Source organism: Phoca vitulina, unplaced genomic scaffold, assembly GCF_004348235.1.
Source record: "Phoca vitulina isolate PV1807 unplaced genomic scaffold, GSC_HSeal_1.0 scaffold54, whole genome shotgun sequence".
Classification (NCBI taxonomy): domain Eukaryota; kingdom Metazoa; phylum Chordata; class Mammalia; order Carnivora; family Phocidae; genus Phoca; species Phoca vitulina.
In genome coordinates this window covers 7,358,293-7,380,731 of record NW_022589757.1, presented here as the reverse complement: position 1 = coordinate 7,380,731, position 22,439 = coordinate 7,358,293, and the positions used below count along the sequence as shown (strand labels likewise).

At 55.5% G+C, this 22,439-nt stretch overlaps 1 protein-coding gene across 6 annotated transcripts in view; it reads left to right on the top strand.

The window, feature by feature from the left end:
- Positions 1–22,173, top strand: part of CD247 (CD247 molecule) — a 71,334-nt gene extending 49,161 nt beyond the window's left edge. For 2 of the 6 annotated variants that reach the window (XM_032389468.1, XM_032389467.1), the window contains exons 2-7: positions 14,809–15,921; positions 16,418–16,498; positions 17,853–17,888; positions 18,696–18,752; positions 19,742–19,783; positions 20,978–22,173. In XM_032389468.1, coding sequence (XP_032245359.1) covers positions 15,508–15,921; positions 16,418–16,498; positions 17,853–17,888; positions 18,696–18,752; positions 19,742–19,783; positions 20,978–21,043 — 696 coding nt within the window. In that variant the 5' untranslated portion in view covers positions 14,809–15,507 and the 3' untranslated portion in view covers positions 21,044–22,173. Of the gene's footprint in view, positions 1–6,641; positions 6,877–14,808; positions 15,922–16,417; positions 16,499–17,852; positions 17,889–18,695; positions 18,753–19,741; positions 19,784–20,977 lie in introns of those variants that run through there. The other 4 variants (XM_032389472.1, XM_032389471.1, XM_032389469.1 and 1 more) reach the window with 4 other exon arrangements.
- Positions 22,174–22,439: the final 266 nt, after the last annotated feature.

Below are 22,439 nucleotides of genomic sequence, written 5' to 3'. Positions count from 1 at the left end.
TGCAACATTTCTTTTGTTCTTTCCTTCTTTGCTGGTTATTCTGGTCTGTTTGGAAATTGGACTTGTTCTCTGTGACCAACTAGCCCTGCGAGGGGGCTCAAGCATGCAGTGGGGTGCCCAGTCACCCCCATCCCATTTACACAGCCCTGAGGGAAACTCAGAGGCCCTGAATGACCCTGAGCAGCTTATGGCTCCCAGCCAGGAGCACAGAACACGTCTGAGACGGTGCTGATGCCGCGGGAGCCACCCAGCCCAGCCCAGCTCCCGGGCCTGCCCCAGCCAGCATCGCACACCAGCCCACCGCGGTCTCCCAACACCCAGGTGGCCGCGAGCTCTTCCTGGCAGGCCCCCAGCAAGCTGGTCCTCAGCAAACGCCGGGATGTGAAGAAGGCAGGGCAGAAGGAGAAAAAGAAATCCCAGGACTGTCCTCCTTAGTGTATTTTAAACACTCTCAGGTACGACGTGATGTCCACACGAGATTACACGTGGACGCCAGTAAATATGGGGGATGAACACAAGATGGATCGGCCATGTGAAAGCCGTGGTTCCCTCAGGGGTCCCTCTGATGAGAGAGGGAGCGTGTGAGTGTCGGTCGGCGGTTCGGTGTCTACCACAGAGAGGTCTCGGGCTGCCCTCCCTCGCAGAGCAGCCTGTGGGGCGGATACATTCACAGAATCTTCCACAGCCAGCCAACCCAGAGAGCAGGGGTCCCCAAAGCATGGCGTAATGAAAACACGGGGGAGCGCATTAAAACACAGATCCCAGAGACTCTGATTCAGCGGCTTCAGGGTGATTCTGACGCAGGCCCCAGACCAAAGTGGGGAGCACGGCGGAGGACTCTGCTACAAGCCAAGAGGAGTAAAGAAACCCTTCTTTGCCCAGGAACTAGCTCAACGGACTTTTCCTGTCTTCCTAAGTCAAAATTCTCTGCATCTGTATCTTTCATAAATACCTTGTCACGGGACCTGGGCAGCTCAAGTCAGAGAAAAGCGGAAAAAGCCAGCATTCACTAACTGCTCGGCCGGGGTCACCCCAGCGTGGCTCCTCACCGCAGCCGTGGCACGGGAGACAACAGCGCCCAGCACGCGGGCAGCCCCCGCAAGTATTCTCGAGTATTCTCGAGTATTCTCGAGTGTTCTCGGAGCTCCGCCGAGCAGCGGCCCGTCGTGGGGGGGGGGGGGGGCGATCCCATCCCCGGCTCGGCACCTGCTGGGCCGGCGTGCCCCGAAAGCCCGGAAACTGAATGCTCGCAGGGCTCCTGAAGGAAAACCGCTGTCGATTCTGAGCGTGGCAGCTTGACGACATCTGGAGTCCCCCCCGTATGAGAGCAGAGAGACCCCCGGGCTTCCTCGCCGTTCTGAGCCGGGGGAGGCTGTTGCGGGCGGAGGCCCAGCCTTGGCCCGTTGCCGCGCGCGTCTCGCGCCTTCACATCGGGCACAGCGGCGGGCACGTGCGAGCATTTGCTGGGTGAGCCCGAGCTGGGCCTTCTCCCAGTCGCCGTGCCCGCTCCCCAGGGGAGACCCCCGCAGCGCTCTCTCTGACGCCTGGGAACCAGCCCTCCGACCCCCGCCCCCGCCGCCCGAGAGCTCCCGGGGCCGGGGCGACTTCTCAGCGCAGAGGGCTGGGGCGGTGCGGTTCGGGGGAAAGGGACCGCGAGTGGGGGCGGGCGCCTGAGTGTGTGAGCAGCTTAGATGGGAGATCATGGGCGATAACCCAGGCCCTGGATGGCAGCTCAACAGGAAACCTCGAGGAGGAGCCGGCTGCGGGCAGGAGGGGCGGGGCTGCTCCCTGTAACCGCACCAGAGCCTGGGGGGGACGCGCCGCCGGGGAGCCCGCCCTGGCCGCGTGCGGAGCAAGGGCCCCCCGCGCCCCTTCCCTGGTCCCAGGTTTTCTCCCCCTCTTGGCCAAAGCTGTCATTGAGGAATTTGGTCGGTGACTTCCGGGCTTTGGGTGTGGCTGCAGGGAAGCACCTGAGCGCGCCTGGGGGGGCCTTTGACGGGCCCGAGCAGGAGTGGCCCCAGCTCAGACCGCGGCTGCTGGGCCTGGGCAGCGAGTGTGAGCGCGGCCACCTCTGGGGAAGCCTCCGGAGCCCCTCGTTCTTTTCCTTCCCCTTTCCACGAGGGAGTCCAGCACCCACCGCAGGGCAGCGAGCACCGCCTGGGAGGGCCAGGCTCGCCTCTTTAAAATCCCAGTGAGTTGTTTACTCTGTCCCATGAGGTATCGGTGTCTGGTTTAGAATCAAAGTAGCATTTCCTCCCCACCCCGACCTCTGAGACGCTTGGTACAGTGGGAAGCTGCTCCCCGGGGCGCCTCCTGCGCCGGCGCCCAGCCTGCCACAGGGTCTTGCGGAATGAGGGGAGCAGGGCCCACAGAGGGGGACAAGGTACGGCCCGGGCTCAGGAAGCCCCTGGCTGAAGGCGGCATCAGGCAAGCGGGTTTCTGCTCCGGGTGCTGGGGGAGCCCTGAGGACCGGCCTTCAGGGGCCTGGGGCCTGCAGGACAGCTCCCAGGGGACTGGTGAGGCTGCAAGTACGACCACCCTCCCCCCCCCCCCCCCCCCCCTCCGAGCTCCCTTCCACCCCATGGCCTTCCTTCAGTTGGCCAGGCAGCTCAGCTGCAGTTGTCCAGAAACCGGCTTGGTCTCTGGGGGGCCCGGCTCCCCGAAGGCCTTGGCCCTGGCTGGGCAAGGCCACGGCCAGAGCTATTTTCATCTCACTTGACCTGCCAGACTGGGCTGGAGCTCGTGTGGGTGATGAGGAAGGAAGGGACTTCGCCTCTCATTCCTGCAACTCTGGGTAATAATAGCATCAGGAATAATCATGCTGTTTGCCAGCAGTAATTGTTTCCGTGTTCAGACAGAAATGGAACCATATTCCCCCAACACCGTTATAGTAACAATTTCTATATATTGGAGATACTTCCAAACCCCAGTAAGTCATCACCAGAAATGCACTGAGCCACAGCCTAGTTGAAGGTGCCTTGCTGGGTGGATGAATCCTTGTGCCTCAAGTGTACAAAAATATAATTTTACCATTTTAACCATTTTTAAGTGTACAGTTCAGTGGCATAAAGTTGTTGTGCAATCAGTATTACCACTATCCACTTCCAGAACTTTTTCATCATCCCAAACAAAATCTCTGACCAGATAGAGATTTCTGTATTATTATATGTACTCAGTCTATATATCTTTTTTTCTTTTCCTTTTTTAAAATATTTTATTTATTAATTTCAGAGAGAGAGCACAAGCAGGAGGAGCAGCAGAGGGGGTAGGGGAGAAGTAGATTCCTTGCTGAGCAGGGAGTCAATGCGGGGCTCGATCCCAGCACCCTGGGATCATGACCTGAGCCGAAGGCAGACGCTTAACAACTGAGCCACCCAGGTGCCCTATATCTTTTTTTTTTCATACATAAATATTATGCATACCATTCTAGAGCTTGCTTTTTTCACCTAATTATCTTGGAGATCTTTCCATAGTAGCACATACAGAACTATCTGTTGTGTTTTTGGGTTTTTTTTGTTTTTTTATTTTTATTTTTTTTTAAAGGTTATATTTATTTATCTGACAGAGACAGCGAGAGAGGGAACACAAGCAGGGGGAGTGGGAGAGGGAGAAGAAGGCTTCCCGCGGAGCAGAGAGCCCGACGTGGGGCTCGATCCCAGGACCCTGGGATCATGACCTGAGCTGAAGGCAGATGCTTAACGACTGAGCCACCCAGGCGCCCCTTTGTTTTTGGTTTTTTAAACTGCTAAACATGAATATACCAACATTTACTAATTAGGTGCATAGCTGGTGGATGTTTATGTTGTTTCCTTTTTTTCTTTTTTGCTCCCGCAGATAATTATGTAATAAACATCCGTGTGTGTGTGTGTGTGTGTGTGTTTACATGTGCATATTATGAAGGTTTATCTGCAGAATAAATTAAAGTCTCAGAGAAATGGCAAAATCATGCCTGGAATTTTGACATGAGGGGGTTTGATAGAGTGGATTTCTTTTAAGTAGTGCTAATGTTCAAGAGCATAATGTGGGGTCTGTGTGCTGTGTGAGGAAGAACAAAGGCCTGGCAAGACCTGGCCTCTCATCCAGGCTCTGCTACATATGCGCCTCAGGACCTCCCTGACCTTCAGTATCTTTATCTGCAAAGTGGAATAAATAAGATCTGCCCAGATCAACCAGTCACATTGGCTCAGGGCCCACCCTAGGTCATCATTTTAACTGAATTACCTCTGTGAAGGCCTCTCTCCAAATACGGTCACATCCTGAGGCATTGAAGGTTAGGACTTCAACATATGAATTTGGCGGGGGGGGGGGGCACAATTCAGCCCATCTCAAAGAGCCTGGTGATGAATATGTGTTACTGAATGATGAAAGAGCACAAGGATGAAGGGATTTGCATCCGTTCGGTAGAAATAAACCACGTTCTGTGTGCAAACCATAGCTCGGTTTATGGGGCAAGGGCAGGAAGAGATAAAGGTTGCTATATTCAGGTGAACGCAGACTGTGGATGGTTTTTACAGGGCAGTTGGCATCCTGGTGGCAGAGCCTGGATTTTAGGCCTGTCCTGCAGGCGTGCCTGGGCAAAGGCAACCATGAACCGGATTTATTCCAATTGGCTAAATTTTTCTTTTAAATTTTATTCACATTCTCGAAACTACAAAAATAATGTGTATTTGTTGTAAAAAGAGAAAACCCTGCAATTCCTCCCCATCTCATTCGGAGTAAAATCCACTGGCTGAGAAGGTTCTAACTAATGCCCCCACCCTCTTACCCTCTGACCTCATCTGCTAGCACTCTCCCTCTTTTGTGCCACCCTGGCCACATCTACCTCCTTGCTGTTCAGAGACACCAGGCCTGGATCCACCACAGGACCTTTGCACCTTCTCTTCCTCTGCCGGGGGTGGGGGGCTTCCTTCACATATCTTCACAGCTGAGGCTTTCTGACTCTCCGTGAACAATGGGGTCCATCTCTCTGTCCTTGTGTACTTTTAGGAGTGAGTAACCAGCAGTGAGACTGAGGGTCTTTTTATATGCTCTCAGCAGTTTGTTTTTCTGCCTCTAAGGATTGCCTGTTTATATCTTTTGCTGAATTTTCTCTTGGATTAGTTATCTTAGCTTTCATTTTTCAAAATTTTATTGATTGAATTCTAAACCTGTAGAAAGCTTTAGGAGTGAAACTGTTCATCACAGAGTTATTTACAATGGTGAAAAATTGGAAACAGCCTTCAATGCAGAAATGGTAAATAAGTAGTGGAAGAATTGTTATGCAACAGTTAAAAAGGAAATTCAGTAAACCTATGAAATAGCAGGAAACGTGAAATATAAATATGTGCAATAACATGAAAATATAATGTTAAATTATAATATAATACTAACAGGAAAAAATAGAGTTTTTTTCAGGGAAAAAATTTTTATGTAGAATAATTATAATTTATAAATAACGAACACCTTGGAAGGCAATCTGCCATCAGGTGAAGAGTGGCTGTGTTTGAATGTGGTATTATGGGTGATTCTGATTATCTTGTACTTTCTTGCACTTTCACAATGAGTTGATTTACTTGAAAATAAAAAGAAAAGTGATCGTAGGTAAATTTTAAAAACTATTGCACGAATCATAACAAATGCCATGGAAGTAGTAATACGAGCAGGGAAATATTCTCCCAGAATCCTGTTACTTCTAAGAAATCCAACAACTCCCTTTATTCCCCTTTGCCTTGGAATCCTTGTCTATGGGATTATAAAATCTGTAGGTAGTTAGGACTGGATATTTACTTCACAGTGAAACATGAGCACTTGAAATCCAACATTTGAGGCGGCGGGGGGCGCTGAGGAGACTGTGCCAGATTAAAGTGAGTAGCAAGAAATTACGTGGTACCAACATGTTATGTAAACCCATTCTGCAGGTCAAGGCTGTCTCCAGGTGGGTCACCCTCCACAGGATTGGCCCGCGTGATCTCACATATGGTGACGGGCCATCTGTCCCTGTTAATCCTGTAGGCCTCTCAGCGTCCTGCCCCCTCAAAGAAAGAAGGCCAAGTGTGGGGTCAGAGACACACCTGCTAATGGGGTGTGACCCTCAGAGAAGGAAGGACTCCATTCGCAGCCTTGGAAGGAACCCCTCTGCCCCAGCCCTGAGGACCAGGAGGTGGCTCAAGGTCCGTAAGTGGTCCAAATGGTGGCTAGGATTCTGGACCAGATGGTGTCTGGACTACAGCTCTATACAGGCCTGAGCTCAACCCTGGCTCTAGACCTTTGGCATGTTGTGAACCTCTCTGAGCCTCAGTTTCCCCAGCTGCAAAGTCACTGTCCCTGTAAGGACTGAATGAGAAAACTCACATCTGCTTCAGTTGGTGGTTATCATCATTACCCGGTGTGTCTGTCTTTCCTGCTGCAGTGAAAGCTAGTTGTTTCATGCGAGGGAGCAAACCCCCTCGCAGGGGAGGTCTGGGTGCCCCGGTGCTGTGGTCCATGAGCTGGGCATCAGCCCCAGCACAGGCACCCCAAAACTGTTACCACTGCCTTCCTGAACACACAGGACTTCCTGTTTTCTAAACTCTCAGCCTGCACTGTCATCCTCATTTCGGTCTGAGCCTGGGGGTGGGGCGGGGCCGCCGGAGCCCCGGGGGCTCAAGGTTAGGGCTGCAAAGGGTGGTCAGGCGGCTCGGAGTCCGGCTGGTCCTACCTGAACTGTGGTCTTTGTGATGAATATGGATGTCGTGAGCGCCTGTGTACTGAGAGCTTACCCTGTGAGGGAGCTATGGAACGCTTCCACAGAGGGTTAAGTGCCAGAGCCAAGGCTCCTACTCAAGTCCTCTACCTCCGAAGGATTGGCTCTTGCTGTGATGCCTGTTTCCTATTAAGGGGGAGACCAGCTGGATACAGGTGAGATTTTTAAAGGCTGCCTTATAGGAGTGGGAGAATCTGTGTTCTTTGTGCTTCTGAAGGCAGAACTAGGACCAAAGCTGTTTTGTTTTTGGGGTTTTTTTTTTTAAGATTTTATTTATTTATTTGACAGAGAGAGAGACAGACACAGAGAGAGCACAAGCAGGGGGAACAGCAGAGGGAGAGGGAGAAGCGGGCTCTCCACTGAGCAGGGAGCCTGATGCGGGGCTCGATCCCAGGACCCTGGGATCACGACCTGAGCCAAAGGCAGACACTGAACCGCTGAGCCACCCAGGTGCCCCCATAGCTATTTTTTTTTTTTTTAAGATTTTATTTATTTATGTATTAGAGAGCGAGAGAGAGCGAAACAGCATGAGAGGGGAGAAGGTCAGAGGGAGAAGCAGGCTCCCCGCTGAGCTGGGAGCCTGATGTGGGACTCGATCCTAGGACTCCAGGATCATGACCTGAGCCGAAGGCAGTCGCTTAACCAACTGAGCCACCCAGGCGCCCCCCATAGCTGTTTTTTTAACAACGCTGAAAATGAGAACTCTCCACCAGTGATTGATGAGTGGTGAGTTCCCTGTCACCCAGGGTATTCAAGCAGAGGCTGAAGGTATCAGAGAAGAAATGCCTACAGAAGGTGGGAGGCTCTCTGGAGAACATGAACTCCAGAAGCACCAGGATAAAGTGGAAAGACAAGGGGATTAGCGTCAGATGCGCTTGGGAACTTTCCTGCTGAGTGACCCTTCTGAGCTTCAGTTCCCTTGTCTGCAAAATAGAATCGGTAGTAATTCTGCCCATGTCATAAACAGTTGTTTTGAGGGGGCGCCTGGGTGGCTCAGTCGGTTAAGCGTCTGCCTTCAGCTCAGCTCATGATCCCAGGGTCCTGGGATCGAGCCCCGCATCGGGCTCCGTGCTCAGCAGGGAGCCTGCTTCTCCCTCTCCCTCTGCCTCCCCGCCTGCCTACTTGTGATCTCTCTCTCTCTCTCTCTGTCAAATAAATAAATAAAATCTTAAAAAAAAAAAGTTGTTTTGAGGATTTAATCAGATAATGCAAGGGCGAAGAGTTCTCTACTCTGTACACTGGGTCAGATGTGAGTTACGTTGTTACCCTTTCCTGAAGTCAAGAGGTACTTCATGAATCTTCATTAACTGATTTTATCCTCATACACCTGAAAGGTGGGCATCTCCATGTTGAGCTGGGGAGCCGACCAGGTTCCGTCCCCCCACCTTGGCAAGAGTGAGGGGCGGGGAGCCCTGGTCCACTCCTGCTGCTGCTTGGACCTAACAAGGCCATTGTGGTGGCAGAGAAGGCCACCTGCGACCTCAGCTCAGGGCCTGCCACTGGGCAGGGCACCCCCCCGCGCCCCGTTATCTGCAGGCATCTGCATAACTACCCGCTGGAGTCAGTCTCATTAAAGCCCTTTTGCAGATGGGGGAACTGAAATTCAGAGAGGTTAAGAAAGCAGTCCCTAAACACAGAGCCAGGAGGAGGCAGATTCAGAACTCGAATCTTAGTCTTTTTGGCTCTAAGGCCTATGTCTTTCTCTTCTCACGTGGCCTCGTGAGGAACAGAAATAAGCAAGTGAAACCAAAATGTATCATTGTGCTTTCCAGGGCTTCCTCCGGAGAGGACACCAGACATGAAAAGCCCATAAGCTGCCGGGACTACCTGTTAAAACCCGGCAAACAGTGAGGGCTGTGAGTTCAGGGCTAGGTGAACACTCTGTGTCCTGCACCCACAGGTGAGGGGCCCCCGAGGCAGAGAGGCAAGAATAGTCCCCGGAGTCAGGAGGCCCAGGAATGCCCCCCAGTGCTGCCCCTAGCCTACAGCTGTCCTCAAGCCAGTTACTTTTCTCCTCTGGTCTCGGTTTATACCTGAGTTGTGTTGGACCCAATAATAGAGCCTTGCCTACCTTCTGGACTCTCACAGAATCGAGCTCGATCAGGCACAGGAAGTAATTTTAAAAGTACAAATGGGGTTCAAGTGCAAGGGATCCTTACCAGTTGGTAAGGATCGTGTGCGGGGGGCGGGGGCTGATTCGGGGGGTGGGGGCTGGCTCGAGGTTGGCCGGCCCCCGGTGTACGCAGCTTCCTCGTGGCCAGACCAGGTGGATGAGACCTGCTTTCCCTGTTCTCAGAAGCTTGTGGTCTGGCCAGGAGACAAACAGTACAATTCAAACACACCTCATTCAAAGAAATTAGACTCTGTAAACAAGTGCTTCCCCCAGGCTGCCCTCTGGGCCCCCCCCGCCGAATATTCCTGTGAATGGTCAGTGCCAGGAAACTTCCTGAACTCAGGGCTTTTGTAGAGACAACAGGGTGTATAGAGACGACTGGGCTTACTCTCACTAATGAGACTTGTAACATTTTTCGATGCAGTGAGCTGTAGGGGTAGAGACTCTGATCCATCTCCGGTTGCCATGGAGTCTCCTCTGGGCGTCTCACATGGCCTGTTCCAGGTACCCCGCTACTTGGCAGGCAGGCAGGCTCCGGCTTATTATGCGTCACGGAAAAACCAGGGTGGCACCACGGGGTGGGGTGGGGGCTTTAGAGCAGGAAGCTGCTCCCTGAGCTCCCAGTGAAGCAGTGGGAGGCCGGAGGGGTGGGGGCTTGGGGCCAGGGCTCAGGATACATCATCCACTCACTGCACGTGGCTCGCGGGCGCTTGTCGGGGAGGTGCTTTTCGTCACACTGGGCGTGAGCACTAGACGCCACCCTACGGAAGGCTGTTCATCCAGGTGGATCATGATCCGCTGGGACCGAGGGGTCTGCTGAGCTTCCTCACCCTGCCAGGACTCAGGACTCCGTGACGGCCAACGCCCTGGCCACTGTGACCAGGGGCAGCATAAAGAAGGTTTTCCTTCCAGGTGAGATCAAGCAGGTTTCTGACGAGGATGAAACGAAGGCCCCTCTGAAGAGGAGAACTCCCGTGGATGATGACCGACACTGCCCCACATGTTGGCCGCCCACCACAGGTCCTCTCCATGAGTCCCAGGGTCTTGTTTGTGGGACGGGAGGCCAAGTCCAGCCGTGTGCTGAGCTCCACTGAGAAGATTTTCGAGGAGGAGGGGCCGCTGGGATTCTCTGCCTTCTCCCTCCCTTGCCGGGAGATGCGGCTTTCTTCTGGGATGGTAGCCCACTGGCCCATTTGATCAATGCCTGCCTGGCACCTCCCAGTGTGATGCAGGGCCCGGGAAGGGACCAGAGCCCAGGTTCCCACTTCAACCGGGCCCTGGCCGTCCTGAGCTATATCGTGTTTGTGATGGGGCTTGCCATAAGCATGCCGGGCAGTGTCCTCATGGCTGTGGACAAGGCCAGGCTGCAGGCCAGGCTCCCCCGTTTGTTCCCCAGTGTTCTAATCTTGTATCCAGGACTGGGAGTACGTGAGTGAGCAAGGCCAGCTCTTCCGAGGCTTTAGCTTGCTTTTCTGTCAGGTGTCTTCGGGGTGGTGTTTTGCCCTGGGATAACTGGAATCACCTAAAATACCGCTGTCCACCATCAGACTGGCCCCCATGCGTAAGGCTGATCGTCTGGGAGCTTGCCTGACGTAATACCTCTCTGTGCTCCAGCCCACCTGGACTTCAGTTTCCATATTTGCCAGACGTCCGTCCAGACGCAAGGGTGTGGTGCGACGATGGGTCCCCTGTTAGACCTGGGTGAGGTGGGGTGGGGTGGGGATGGAAATTGGGGCCGAATCCCCTTATTTTCCAGATTTGCTGAGTGTGCCTTGGGCAGGGGCCCAGAGAATGGCCAGTGGAGGTCCAGGTTGGATGAAAAAAGGCTCAGGGGGTCAGATCCTACCCCAGCGCTCCTGCTTTACGAACAGGACCTGTCCCCTTCCGCCTGGCGACCGTCACATCTAGGCCTGCGCTGGGAAGCTATTGTTAGGTTGCTTTGTTCTCCTCAGCACAACTTCTCTGATATGAAGGCAGCATTTTCTAAATGGGAAATCATGTGACTGCTCAGAATGCATCCCCCTCATCAAATGCCCGTTGGTTTAATGGGGAGGGCAGGATCTGGTTAGCTGTGCAGCTGTGAATACCCAGAAGTTACACACATCAGTGTCTCTCGTCCTACCCAGTTGAAAAGGTCTTGACACAATTTGACCTTTTCTTCCTCAAAAAAAGTGTTGGTGGTGATTTGGGGGGAAAAAACAATTATGGCGACAACAGCTGACCTGGAGCACTTATGACACGCCTGGTTGGGCACCTGCAATAGATAATCCTCACTGCCACCTAGTGAGACACAGAGTAGTGTGTCCAGTTTACAGATGAGGGAACCGAGGCTTAAGGCAGTTGAGTTGGGAAGTTCACAGAAATTACAGTGTCTGAGGACTGACACTTACTTTCGTTCTGCACGTCCGTCTGGCTGTGAGATTTGTCTTAGTTGTAGGGGACGTGTGTGCGAGGCTGCCCCTGTGTGCTCACGCTGTCTCCACCCCGGCCATGCCCTGGCCCAGGCTCCAGCCCAGACCTCGTCAGTGAGAAGCCGGGGGGCAGACGGGGCTGGGCAGCCGGGACTGAGAGTCTGAGGGAGACCCTCAGTCAGTTTCTGGACACTTGCTCAGATCCTGGGTTCTCTTGGGTGCTGTGGACTGGGGCTGAGGACGGGAACTCTGAGAGAAAACAGCCACCATCCAGCGTGTGAAATACCCACCTCCCTTCGGGACTGAAGCTGATGGGGATACGAGAAGGTGTGCAAGTGGCTCGGGGAAGGACGCAAACAGGTCTCTGCCTTGGGGACGAGGGTGCAAGGAAGAAGCTGGAACCAGGGAGCGAGTGTCTCTGCCTCATGCCTTTGAGTTGGCATCCTGGAAAAGTATCTGCTGTTCGAGGGAAGCCTCTGGACCCAGTGTAAGCTGTGGCCTTAGCCCCATGAGGGCAGGGACTCAGAAGACCTTACCCACCTGTTCGACATCGCTGTTCTTATGGAAGAAATTTACAAAAACATCTACCAATACATTTTTTTCACTTTATTTTCACTACATCCTTAAAGTAGATCTGATTACCAACCATTTTACAGATGAAGAAACAGGCCCAGAGAGGTGAGGTGACTTGTCCAAGACCACACAGCTACTTAGTGGCAAGGGAAGGGCTAGAATCCACCTGACACCCGATCCAGGGCTCCTTCTATTTCAGCCTTCCCTGGCATTGAGCAGATGCCCAAGAAATAGTTAATCAGTTACCTAATTGAATTAGGCCCTGGGTCCTCTCGTGGAACTTTCCGTGCTATCACCGCCTTCCTCAGGCCCCTCGCTCCCAGCACAAGCCCAGCTGGACCAGGTGGAGGGAGGATTCCCTACCCCGGGAAACATGTTGCGGTTAATATCCTCTCCTTGGCCAAACCACACACAGCATACTTGTCATGGGCCATAAAATCATGCTGCTCTTTAAAAAGAAAGAAAGAAAACCTGTCCCTGTTACTTATCTCTGGGGGAGGCGACCAATTCCCCTCCCCCCCGTGCTGGCTCTGCACAACGGGAAGAAATATTTCTTCTCATTTGTTCTAAATTTACTGTCCAGTAATTTTTCTGTCCTCATTTTATGTGACAGGCAGCTGAGCGATTTTCTCCCAGCCCCTTTCCTGAATCTCAACCACCCCAATAAATCGCCGCTGACACCTCCTCTCCAGTCCTAAAAGAAAAAAATCACCCCAGCGTTGGTGGCCTTTGCTGGGGGATGGCTTACCTCCTAGAGGGCTTCAGACCCTTACCTGTGGTCAGTGCAGGCCAACTTTGGCCCCAGCATCCTCCCTGAAAACCACACAATATCTAATGAACGTCTCCCCTGCACCCCCGTGCCCTGCTGTTGAACGTGAAGGGAAAAGGCAAAAAATGCAGCCATTGGTCTCTAGCGCTTACAGCCTAGGAGGAGGGGACCCTGAGAACCTGATGAATTATGTGTGTGTGGTGCTTTGTGGGGGGCAAATCAGCCATTGAATCCCCAGGGGCGAAGGTGGGGGGATAGGAGTCTCCTGCTGAGTGGAGGGAATGTGCTAGCAATGGCAGGCTGGGAGAGGAGCGAGCTCAAGGTGGGTAGGAAAGTTCCAGGGCGCTCAAGGAGGAGCAGGAGAGGAGGTGCCGGGAAGGCGTGGGGGAGCTGGGTCTGGGCTGGTGGGTCGGGCCGGAGCCCAGCTTGATGAGTTTGGATTTGCTCCAAGTGACGGGGTCATCAGCAGTTTCTGAGCAGGGCCTGTGGGAAGCTTACAAAGAGATCAGCCGCCCCGGGCCTAAGGGGTCCTGAATCAGGGTGGGAGTCAAAGGTTTGAGATTGGGATTCAGGGGTGTTAGAATCGGAACCCCAGGATAGCTTGGAATCACCTGCTCGCATAGCGCGGGGGAGACGCCCAAACGCTGCTCCTGGCCAAGGGTGGGCAGAGCCTGGCCCAGGGCAGGAGAGTGAAGCGGGGGGGGCTCACTGCCTGGCACCGTCCTGGGGCAACCTCTCGCTTGCTGCTGGCTAAGCTGAAGTTCTCTGTGTTTCTATGCGGGGCTGTTGGGAGGATCGGATAAGTTATTGCATTAAAGGGGTGTCTGGCACATAGTAAACACCGAAGAAATGTTATTTCTCACCCTGTTGAATGGAAGAGGCAGCTGAAAGAGGGTGAATACCCTGCCCCAGGTCAACCCACTGGTAAGGTTAAGACAGGGCGCAAGCGCCTGGCATCCACTCCCACAGCCCCATAGGGGGCTGCAGGTGGCCACCAGGGGGCACTCTGGCCTCGGGAGAAGCACTGTGGGCGGCGCGGCATTCCTGCGCAGGGGTGGAGGCAGGTGCTAGGCCTGTTATACAGGCTGAGTTGCTGCACACATACCTAGTAGGGAGTACAGTCTAATATCCATGTCTTCTCCCTCGCAGTGCAGTGAGCTTTCATATAAAAATGTTTTTATTTAACCAGAATATTTACCATACCTCCTTCCCCAATCCCGTTGTTCGAAAATGCCAGTGCCGGCTAAATGTGCATTGCTAGTTTGACAAGGGGTAATATGGCATGAGGACTAGGGGTTCACCTGCAATTTGGGGTGGAACAGGCTAGACAGAGTTCTGAGCTACATTTTGTAGGATGCATCAGACTTTACCAGATGGCAGGGTTGCAGGGAGAGAATATGTAGAGGGAACAGTGCATGCAAAGGCACAGAGGCAGAGTCTGGAAGAGCAAGGTGTGTCCCGGGAATTGTAAGTGGGGGGGGGGGGAGGGGAGGGAGGGGGACAAGGACAGATGAAGCTGCGGCCACGGAGCTGGGACCGGTGAGCAGGGAGATTGCCAGTTTCCAGCTGGGAGGGGGCTTCCCAACTGTACCTTTGTCTATTGCTCATGAGACCCCTTGGGGCCCCGGGGAGGGAAGCCCAGCCCCACGCCCCGCTGCCCTGAGTGGGAGACGCTGCTCAGCGCCTGGCACTGCAGAAACTGGGAGTCAGGAAGGGAGAGTTAACCCAAATTCTCACAGTCCCAATTACTGATCTCATTCAAACCTCAATCCTGTTCTCTCCCTGCGAGGAGGCCTTAGGGAGCTACATGCCCTAATTCAGGTGGTGCCATTCATCCAGACACAGGTATTTTATTACAGAGACTTCCAGAATGCGTGGTTCATATGGGAGTTCACACACAGCTGGGCTCAGTGGGCCTGAGGCAGCAGTCCTGTGTCCACTGGACAGCTTCACCTTCCCACCTAGTTTCTGCTTCCTTCCGGTCTTCCTAGGATCTGTGGCTCCACCAAGTGTCATGTCAGGCTGCTGGGGGAGGGCAGGTTTTCCCCAGAGCTGGTCCAAGGGTATGGGAGGGAAGTTGTGGTCAGATGGGGTGTGGGGAATGGATCCAGCCCCCCTTGTCATGATCTCCTGGACCAGTCAGTCATGCGGCCACCCTGGGATGGGGGGGCCATGTTCTGTCACCCTGGGCCTGGCTGATTGGTGTCATCTCTTGGCACAGGGGCACAGAGCTTTGGCCTGCTGGATCCCAAACTGTGCTACCTGCTGGACGGGATCCTCTTCCTCTATGGCGTCGTTATCACTGCCCTGTTCCTGAGAGCAAAGGTGGGTGCCATGGGCCTTGGGGAGAAGGCACGGGCTCCCCTACTTGGTGGATGTTCAGAAGGGCCTTAGTCTTGGAAAGTCTCAAGCATGGGTGGTGCCTGGAGCCTGGTGTCCCTGGCAGAGCAGGGGCCAGCCAAGCACGCACCTTGGGCAGCGGGGTGGTGTCTGACGGAGCCCTGCAGAGTGGGAGGGAGATTGTGATGCTGGGTGTCCTCCGGAGGAGCCATACAGATGAGCAAACATCACAGCATCCCAGGGCAGGGCTACCGCTGGCCGGAAAGGAGCTTAAGCTGCAGGCAACTAAGAGCGGGAGGCGGGGGACCTGTGGTGTCTTCCCAGGCTCTGCTGTCCCGCTGCTGACTGAGATGGAACCAGCCTGTCTCCGGAAACTTCAGGGTCCCTATCAGTGCACGTGAGGGTGGGCCCAGAGCATGGGTTTTCAGCTGGTGCCTCACGGAGTCTGGATTTCTTGCAAGGGCTGGGGCCGGGGGTGGCGGCGGTGCCAGCAGAGGGTGGAAGGAGGCTCCGTCCTTGTTATCACTTCAGTCCTCCCACCTATTGCTCTTTTGGATGGTAGACTTAGGCAAAAGATTTCATGTGTGAAACTGTCTTATTTACTGATTTCCTTTTTAAAAGTTTGAACAGAGCTGTCCTAGATGATCTCTCAGGTGGTTTCCAATGCTGTGCACCTGTAAGATCCTGCCGTTTCTCTCGGCTCCCGCGGAGAGAAGAGCGCCAAGAGCGAGGCTGTGTGCGCCTCGGGCAGGTCCTGCAGGACACTAAGCTAGTGCGACGCAGTGACGCGCGAGGTCACGACAGGAGCTGGGACCTTGTGCAGCCACCGTCCCCTTCGGAGTGGCCGCCCGGGGTGGGGGGTCGGCGCGGGGGGACCGCACGGGCCCAGCGCACAGGCGGGGGAGCGGGGCTCTCACCGCGCCACCCTCTCTTCCAGTTCGGCAGGAGCGCGGCCGCCCCGCAGGACCGGCAGGGCGCCAACCAGCTCTACAACGTAAGTCTGCCCTCCCGCAGCCCGCCGAGGGGCCGGCGGCAGGGTCCCGGCTGCAGGCACCCCGCCGCCCGTTGTCGAACGGGACGTTCCCAGGGCTTCGTTTTCTGGCGCGCACACGGGGCCCGTGATTGTCCCGGCCGCGCGGGGGCGCTGCGAGCGTGCCCTGGCCGGTGAGCCCCGCCAGCCCGCACTTGGCAGGGGCCCCGCTGCGGGTGGGAGGGGTTTCAGTCGGCCTGCAGGGCAGCAGGGAAGAGATTTCACTCTCCCTGTGCAATGGGACTTGGGCCGGATCTATTTACACACACACACACACACACACACACACACAGTCATGGTAATGCATGTTCTCTGGGATGCTCTACCAACATGGACCAGTTTTCACTCTAACCCCAGTCCCTGCTCCTTTCCTTGAGAGCCACCACCCAGAGGGGGCTCCCAGTCCAGCTGGCCCAGTCCTCCTGTCCTCCCAGCCCTCTCTGACGCTGTCCTGTTTTAGGAGCTCAATCTAAGAGGAAGAGAGGAGTATGAGGTTTTGGATAAGAGACGAGGCCTGGACCCTGAGATGGGAGGAAAACAGGTAGGGTATCCGTCTCTGCCTGTGTGTGTGAGTGTGGGTGATGTGTGTGTGAGTGTGGGTGTGCTCAGCAGGACAGCCAGGAGACAGCTCCTCAGAGCTAGCTCACGCGCACTCCACCAGCACACTCCGTCCTGACACGCAAGGGACCTGGGGCCTGAGGACAGTCGGAGCCCCCATTGCTTCCATCCCCTTCTCTTCCTTCCCCCTGGGCTCCATTCTGCATCGCAAGGGACCTCCCACACATGAATGTGGCACTCTGGCCCTTGCGACCAAGCTCTACCCATCTCCCCTTAAACTGCTTGGCCACCCTGAGATGCACATGCAGTGGGGCTGTCTGCTCCCCCAAAGGACATATCTGGTGAAGAGGTCCATACAGGAAGGGCCCAAGGCCCTTGGACAGGGAATTCTGGGTCCCAGGTACCCCTTGGAGCATGGTCCGGCTCCGGGCTCCTAGTGGCTCTGTTCTCTTGGCTGTAAACTCCACAGCCTGGGGGGAGAGGAGGCTGGAGGAGGCCAGGGCAGGGTCCTCTCATAAACAGGGTTCAGGGGCGCCTGGCTGGCTCAGGCAGTTAAGCGTCTGACTTTGGTTCAGGTCATGATCTCAGGGTGCCGGGATGGAGCCCCTCTTTGGGCTCCCAGTCAGCAGGAAGTCTGCTTGTCCCTCTCCCTCTGCTCCTCCCCCCCGCCCCGCTCGTGCTCTTTCCATCTCTCTCAAATAAATAAATAAAATCTTAAAAAAAAAAAAAAAAAAAGGGCAGGGTCCAGCCCAAAGGCCCAGGCTGCCCAGGTTTTAGGGCAGTGCTGCCTGGCAGTGCCCAGTGGCCCTTGATGTTTCTGGGCACACCTGCCCCCAGCCCCCCTCCACACTGAGCCCTGTGCTGGGCATGTTTCCTTGGCCCCCCGCCCTCCAGCCTCAGCTCTGCTCTCCTCTTCTTACTTGGACTAGGAGGGGTGAAGAGGGGTGGGGACGGAGGGGTCACTAGGGCCTGCTGGGCAGTGGCTGGCCCTGCTCTAAGTGCAGGTACTCGGTACCTTTCATTTTCAGCCAGAAACGCCATTGGTAAGCTTTCCATGTGGCCCTGTATCTGCCAGGGGACACGACCGGCTACCCCGAGGCCTGCCCCGGGCAAGGCTGGGCTGAGGAGGCCCTGCGGGGCTGAGACCAGTGTGCCAGGGAGTGTGCCCGTGTGCACTAAGGAGTAGGAGCCGCAGTAGAGCTGTGAGGGCGGGGGGGGGGGGGGGGGGCAGGGGGGGGGCCCGGGGGGGGGGGGGGGGGGCGGGGGGGAGGGTGCTACAACCCTCCTGGCCTGGAGCCCCGTTTCTCCACCTCTCACCTGCCCCTCGTCTTTCCCAGCAGAGGAAGAGGAATCCTCCGGAAGTCGTGTACAACGTGAGTACGGGAGGGGGCACGTGGTCCCTTGGGAAGCTGGAGCTGGGCTTGGGGTGAAGGCATTGCTCCGTGCCCCGAGTCTTTGCCTGACTTGACCTTCACCTTCCTGCACCACTTGGCTCGCGGGCTTGCTGCGTGCAGCGGTGGGCTGCTGGCCGGCTGTTCCGAGGACAGCCCCTTCGCTTGCCTTCCCCCTCCTCGGTCCCCGGGTCCGCTGTCGGCGTTCCCTGTAGATGGCGCTGGCGGACAGCAAGGTCAGGCTGGGCGAGAGTCGGGTGGCAAGCCCCTGGGAGGTCAGCCTCACCACCTGGGTGCGGATCTGATTGTGGTTTTCAGACTGTTGATCTGGGGCTGCTCTGAAGGGGACCGTTGCAGGTGGTAACCTCCTGTGAGGAGAGCCACCTCTTCTTCCTTCCTGCAATTGGCCGATCCACAGCCCATGGCGTTGGCCCTATAAAGAGACAAGTTGCTCAAATATGTGGTTCTGGGGACTCCGGGTGAGCCCTTGCATTGTCCACATTCATGTGCTTCGGCTAGAATTCCACATTTTATCTTCCAACCTAACTTGAGCTTCTCAGCTCAGTGCACAGGGCTGGCAGCTCAGAGAATGTTCCAAAGGGCTGAGGAGGAGAAGGGTAAGGCTGGAGCTGGTTGTGGGCAGAGATGCTTCTGTGAAATAAGGACTGGAGCTTTGACTGTGGGAGCTCCCTGCCAGCTAGGAAGTCGAGAGGCTTCCTCTTGTGTGGAAGCCCACTGTTTTCTGCATTAGTTAGTAAACTCTGTGTCCCACGCCCTCTGCTTTTCCAGGCGCTGCAGAAAGACAAGATGGCGGAGGCCTACAGTGAGATTGGGATAAAAGGCGAGGTGAGTGCTGATTCCCAAGGATTGGGTCAGGGTGGGGATGCTCCCAGGGAGGCCCTCCTCACCTTCTAGATGTGCCCGCTGTATAGGCCTCCGTCCCGTCCATTTGCAGTCGTTCCTTGTATCACTGACAGAAGGCCCTGTGGTAGCTGCCAGGGGCAAAGGGTAACCCAGCTCTTTCCCACTTGACAGCACCTAAGGCAGTGAGGAAAGGTGATGTTCTTTCAGGAACCAAGTCTAGATTCTAAGATGCACTAAGCTTTGTAAAAACCCAGTCGAATCTGTCACCATCAGTAATTACTGAGTGCTTACCGTGTGCCATGCTGTGTTAGGACTCCGGGGCAAAATGGAAATGCAGGGCCCCTTGTTTCTAAGAGATTAAGAATTTCCAAATGGTGAGAGCAGAGCGTTGACCCCTCCTGGGCAGGGGCCGCGTAGGTCACGTGTCCCCAAAGCAGGCCTGGTCCGTGCTTTGCTGGGTAGGTGGTCTCACGTCATCCCCACAATAACCCAGTGAGAAATGTGTGCCCTGCAAGGCACAGGAGGTGAAGTGACTTGCCCAAGGTCGCTCAGCTAGTAAATAGGGGAGCCCAGATGTGCGTGGACTCTGTAGCCAGAGCTGCTACCACTATGTGGTTGCCATTCCCGGTGAGCATTGAGGAGTAGCTAGGAAGTCCAGGAGCGACAGGGAGGCCCATTTATTCCAAGCGGCAGGCAACATGGCCAGCTCCCATGCGGCCCGGATTCTAGGACTCTGGGGTCTCTGAGCATATGAGTGGGGCAGAGCAATCCTGGGCCGCATCGAAGCCAGTCCTCACCTTCTCTGCGGAGTGAGGTCTGACCAGTGGCCTGAGGACCCTTCTTTCCCAGGGGCGAGGGTGCGGGCTGGGAGATGGTCACCTCCGACTCTCTGGGGGCCTCGAGAGTAGGGGCCTTGAGCAGGAGCCGCTGCCGAATGTCTGACTCTCTGCCCCTTTGTCTCCTTCCCACAGAACCAGCGTCGGCGAGGGAAGGGGCACGATGGCCTTTACCAGGTGAGAGCTGAGGCGGTGCCTCTGGTCTGTGCTGAGGGCCTTCCCTCCCTGCGTGGTGCCAGCTAATCAGGAGCAAGTCTAGACTCCCCCATTTTGCTTGCTTGGTGGCACCCAGCTCTTGCCATCAGCTGGGCAGGGCCAAAACCCCAGGCCTCAAATCAGGTCCCAGCGCCACCTCTGCCAGGAAGGCCTTGGGGCATGCCTGGGATTCAGCCATCCAAGCACCGTGACTTGGCTCCAACCAGGAGACCATGGGAGCCCCCGGCACTGGCCACAGCTCAGCAGCCACTGCCCAGAGGGCTGATGTAGGCAAAGGACACCGCACAAGCAATTTCCTGCCTCTTCCTCCACAGCTCGGGGCCCTTGCAAGAAGCCTTGCTCTGCCCTGTATCCTCAGACCTAATAAGATGGGTGGATGGGTGGGAAAATTGAAGGGCAAAAAAATCAAGAGAAACAGTAACTTTAAAAAGGATATGTTGTTATAGTCAGGTGCCTGGTGTATGCAAATAAGTGTGAAAAATTATGCAAACCAAGGATACCCAGCCTACTTCTCTAAAATATAATCTCCAGTGGGTTCTTATTTGGCTACTTCTGGCTCCCCTGGGCTCTTCACAGCTTGCTTGACTGACTCCAACGTGTCAGGCTGCCCAGCTTGCCCGAGTTCAGGATGATGTCAAAAGGGCCCCCAGAATGTTCCTGTGTGTGGCTGCTTTGATCTGCCTTCTGGACCAGGGAGAGATGTTCCAGTGGGACTGAGACCAGCTTGTCTGCTCCCCGACAAAGAACACAACTGTAGTAGGGTGACCTGGGAAGGAGGGCTGAGGTCAGGGAGCCACCGTCTCCCTGTGACAAGTCCTGGCTTCCTGGAGGCCCAGGTATCAAGGACAGCAAACTCTCTGGAGCAAACCTGATCCCAGCTCAGTGTTCAGGGATGAGGGTGCTCCCCTTCCTCTTGCGTCCAACCGGAAGGCCTTCTAGGCCCACGCACAGTAGGGCTCAGTATGTGGGGAGAATTTAGCTGGAAAGGAATTGCTCCAGGGCCGTCTCCAGCAGGGCAGAGAGTGCATCTCTCCTGCAGCCCTCTTGGGTCCAGGCCCGCACCCGCGGCGTGAGGGGCTCGTTCCACTTGGTCACCTCTGGGTAGGCTCACACGGAGTTCCTGACCCACTTTTCTTTTCTGATTTGCTTTCCCAGGGGCTCAGCACTGCCACCAAGGACACCTATGATGCCCTCCACATGCAGACCCTGCCTCCTCGCTAACAGCCCCAGGCACTTCACCAACCATTTCACAGGCCAGACCTGCCCAGATGGTTAAAGACTCAGGATAAAGCATTTATAACCCAGTTCACTCCTATTTCTCCACCACCAAAGTATTCCCTCTTATGAATTGGATGCTTTGCATTTTAACATTTGGTCATATCCAACTCCAAACCATCATCCCTGGACTCTGGAGGGGAGGGTTATGGCCCTGTCCTCGAGGAGTGCTTTGTGAGTGCCACCCGTTCTCGGGGCTTCTGGGGGTCTTGTGGTTCCTTGGAGACTGTGGACGGGCCCCTCTCCTGGAGGCCCCGGGCTCTTACCTGGGAGACGGGTACATCCTCCTCTCACAGCCGTGTTCTGTCCGTGTTTTGTCAAGTCCCCAGAGAAATCCCAAATGTTAGCACATATCCCACTAGTCTTCATTGTTCCATCAGTATTTCAGTGTCTTTGCTCCTGCTGTAAATTTGGCTTCTGTTGTCAACCTGTGCCCTCATTTCAAGGTCACTTGTCACTGGGGCAAAGGGGCTGTTGTGCCTCCCCGTGCAAGGTCTGGGCGGGTGGGGGTGGGGAGAGCCGTGCAGGTCTGTGACAGCCCCGGCCCGGGCGGCTGAAGCAGGGGAGCAGGCGAGCGGTGATGGAGGCTCAGCTAGAGCACGGGGCGGGGGTGCGGGGCAGACAGGAAGGGGCTCTCCTTCACAGAACTTAGCGTTTGTGGGCTGGGCGCTCTGGGGAGCGGACGACGAACAAGCCTGTGCTTGTCCTCACGGAGCTCACACTCTCACCAGGGACGCGAGTTGTGAACAGGCCGGCCTCAAGCACGTAGTAAGGGCTGTTGCAGAGTGCGAACAGTGGGGGCGAGGGAAGGGGGCAAGAGCACACTCTTCCCAGGCACTTGCTCACCTCACACTCCGAGTGAAAGACAGCGTCCCTGGGAAGGCCTCCCCAGGAGGCACGGCCCCTCGCAGACCTGCAGACACCCGAGGGCTGTGGCGGGGTCGCCTCAGCCGGCTTCCGGGAACAGTGCTGTACTGTAAGGTGTCATGTGTGACCCTCTCTGCCCCACTTGGTTTTAATTTATACTGGTTTGCTAAAGCCTTACTTACTTTTCTGCATAATAAACGCTTTGGTGAAACAGGCTTTACTGCGAGCTTTGTTTCGGCAGTCCGGCAGGTAATGGTGATTCGGTCTGGGGCGACCCATCTGGTGCCCTTGCCATGGGCCGAAACCGCTGACTCCCAGAGGCCACGATGGTTCCTTGGGCCAGGCAGGTGGGCACAGGTGCATCCAGGGCCGGGAGTGCTGCCGTCCGGGCTGGTGGCCGTGCCTCGGGGCCGAGCGGGCATCAGGCTGGGCCAGGCCTGGGCGGGACCTGCGGGAAGGGCCCGGGGAAGCAGCC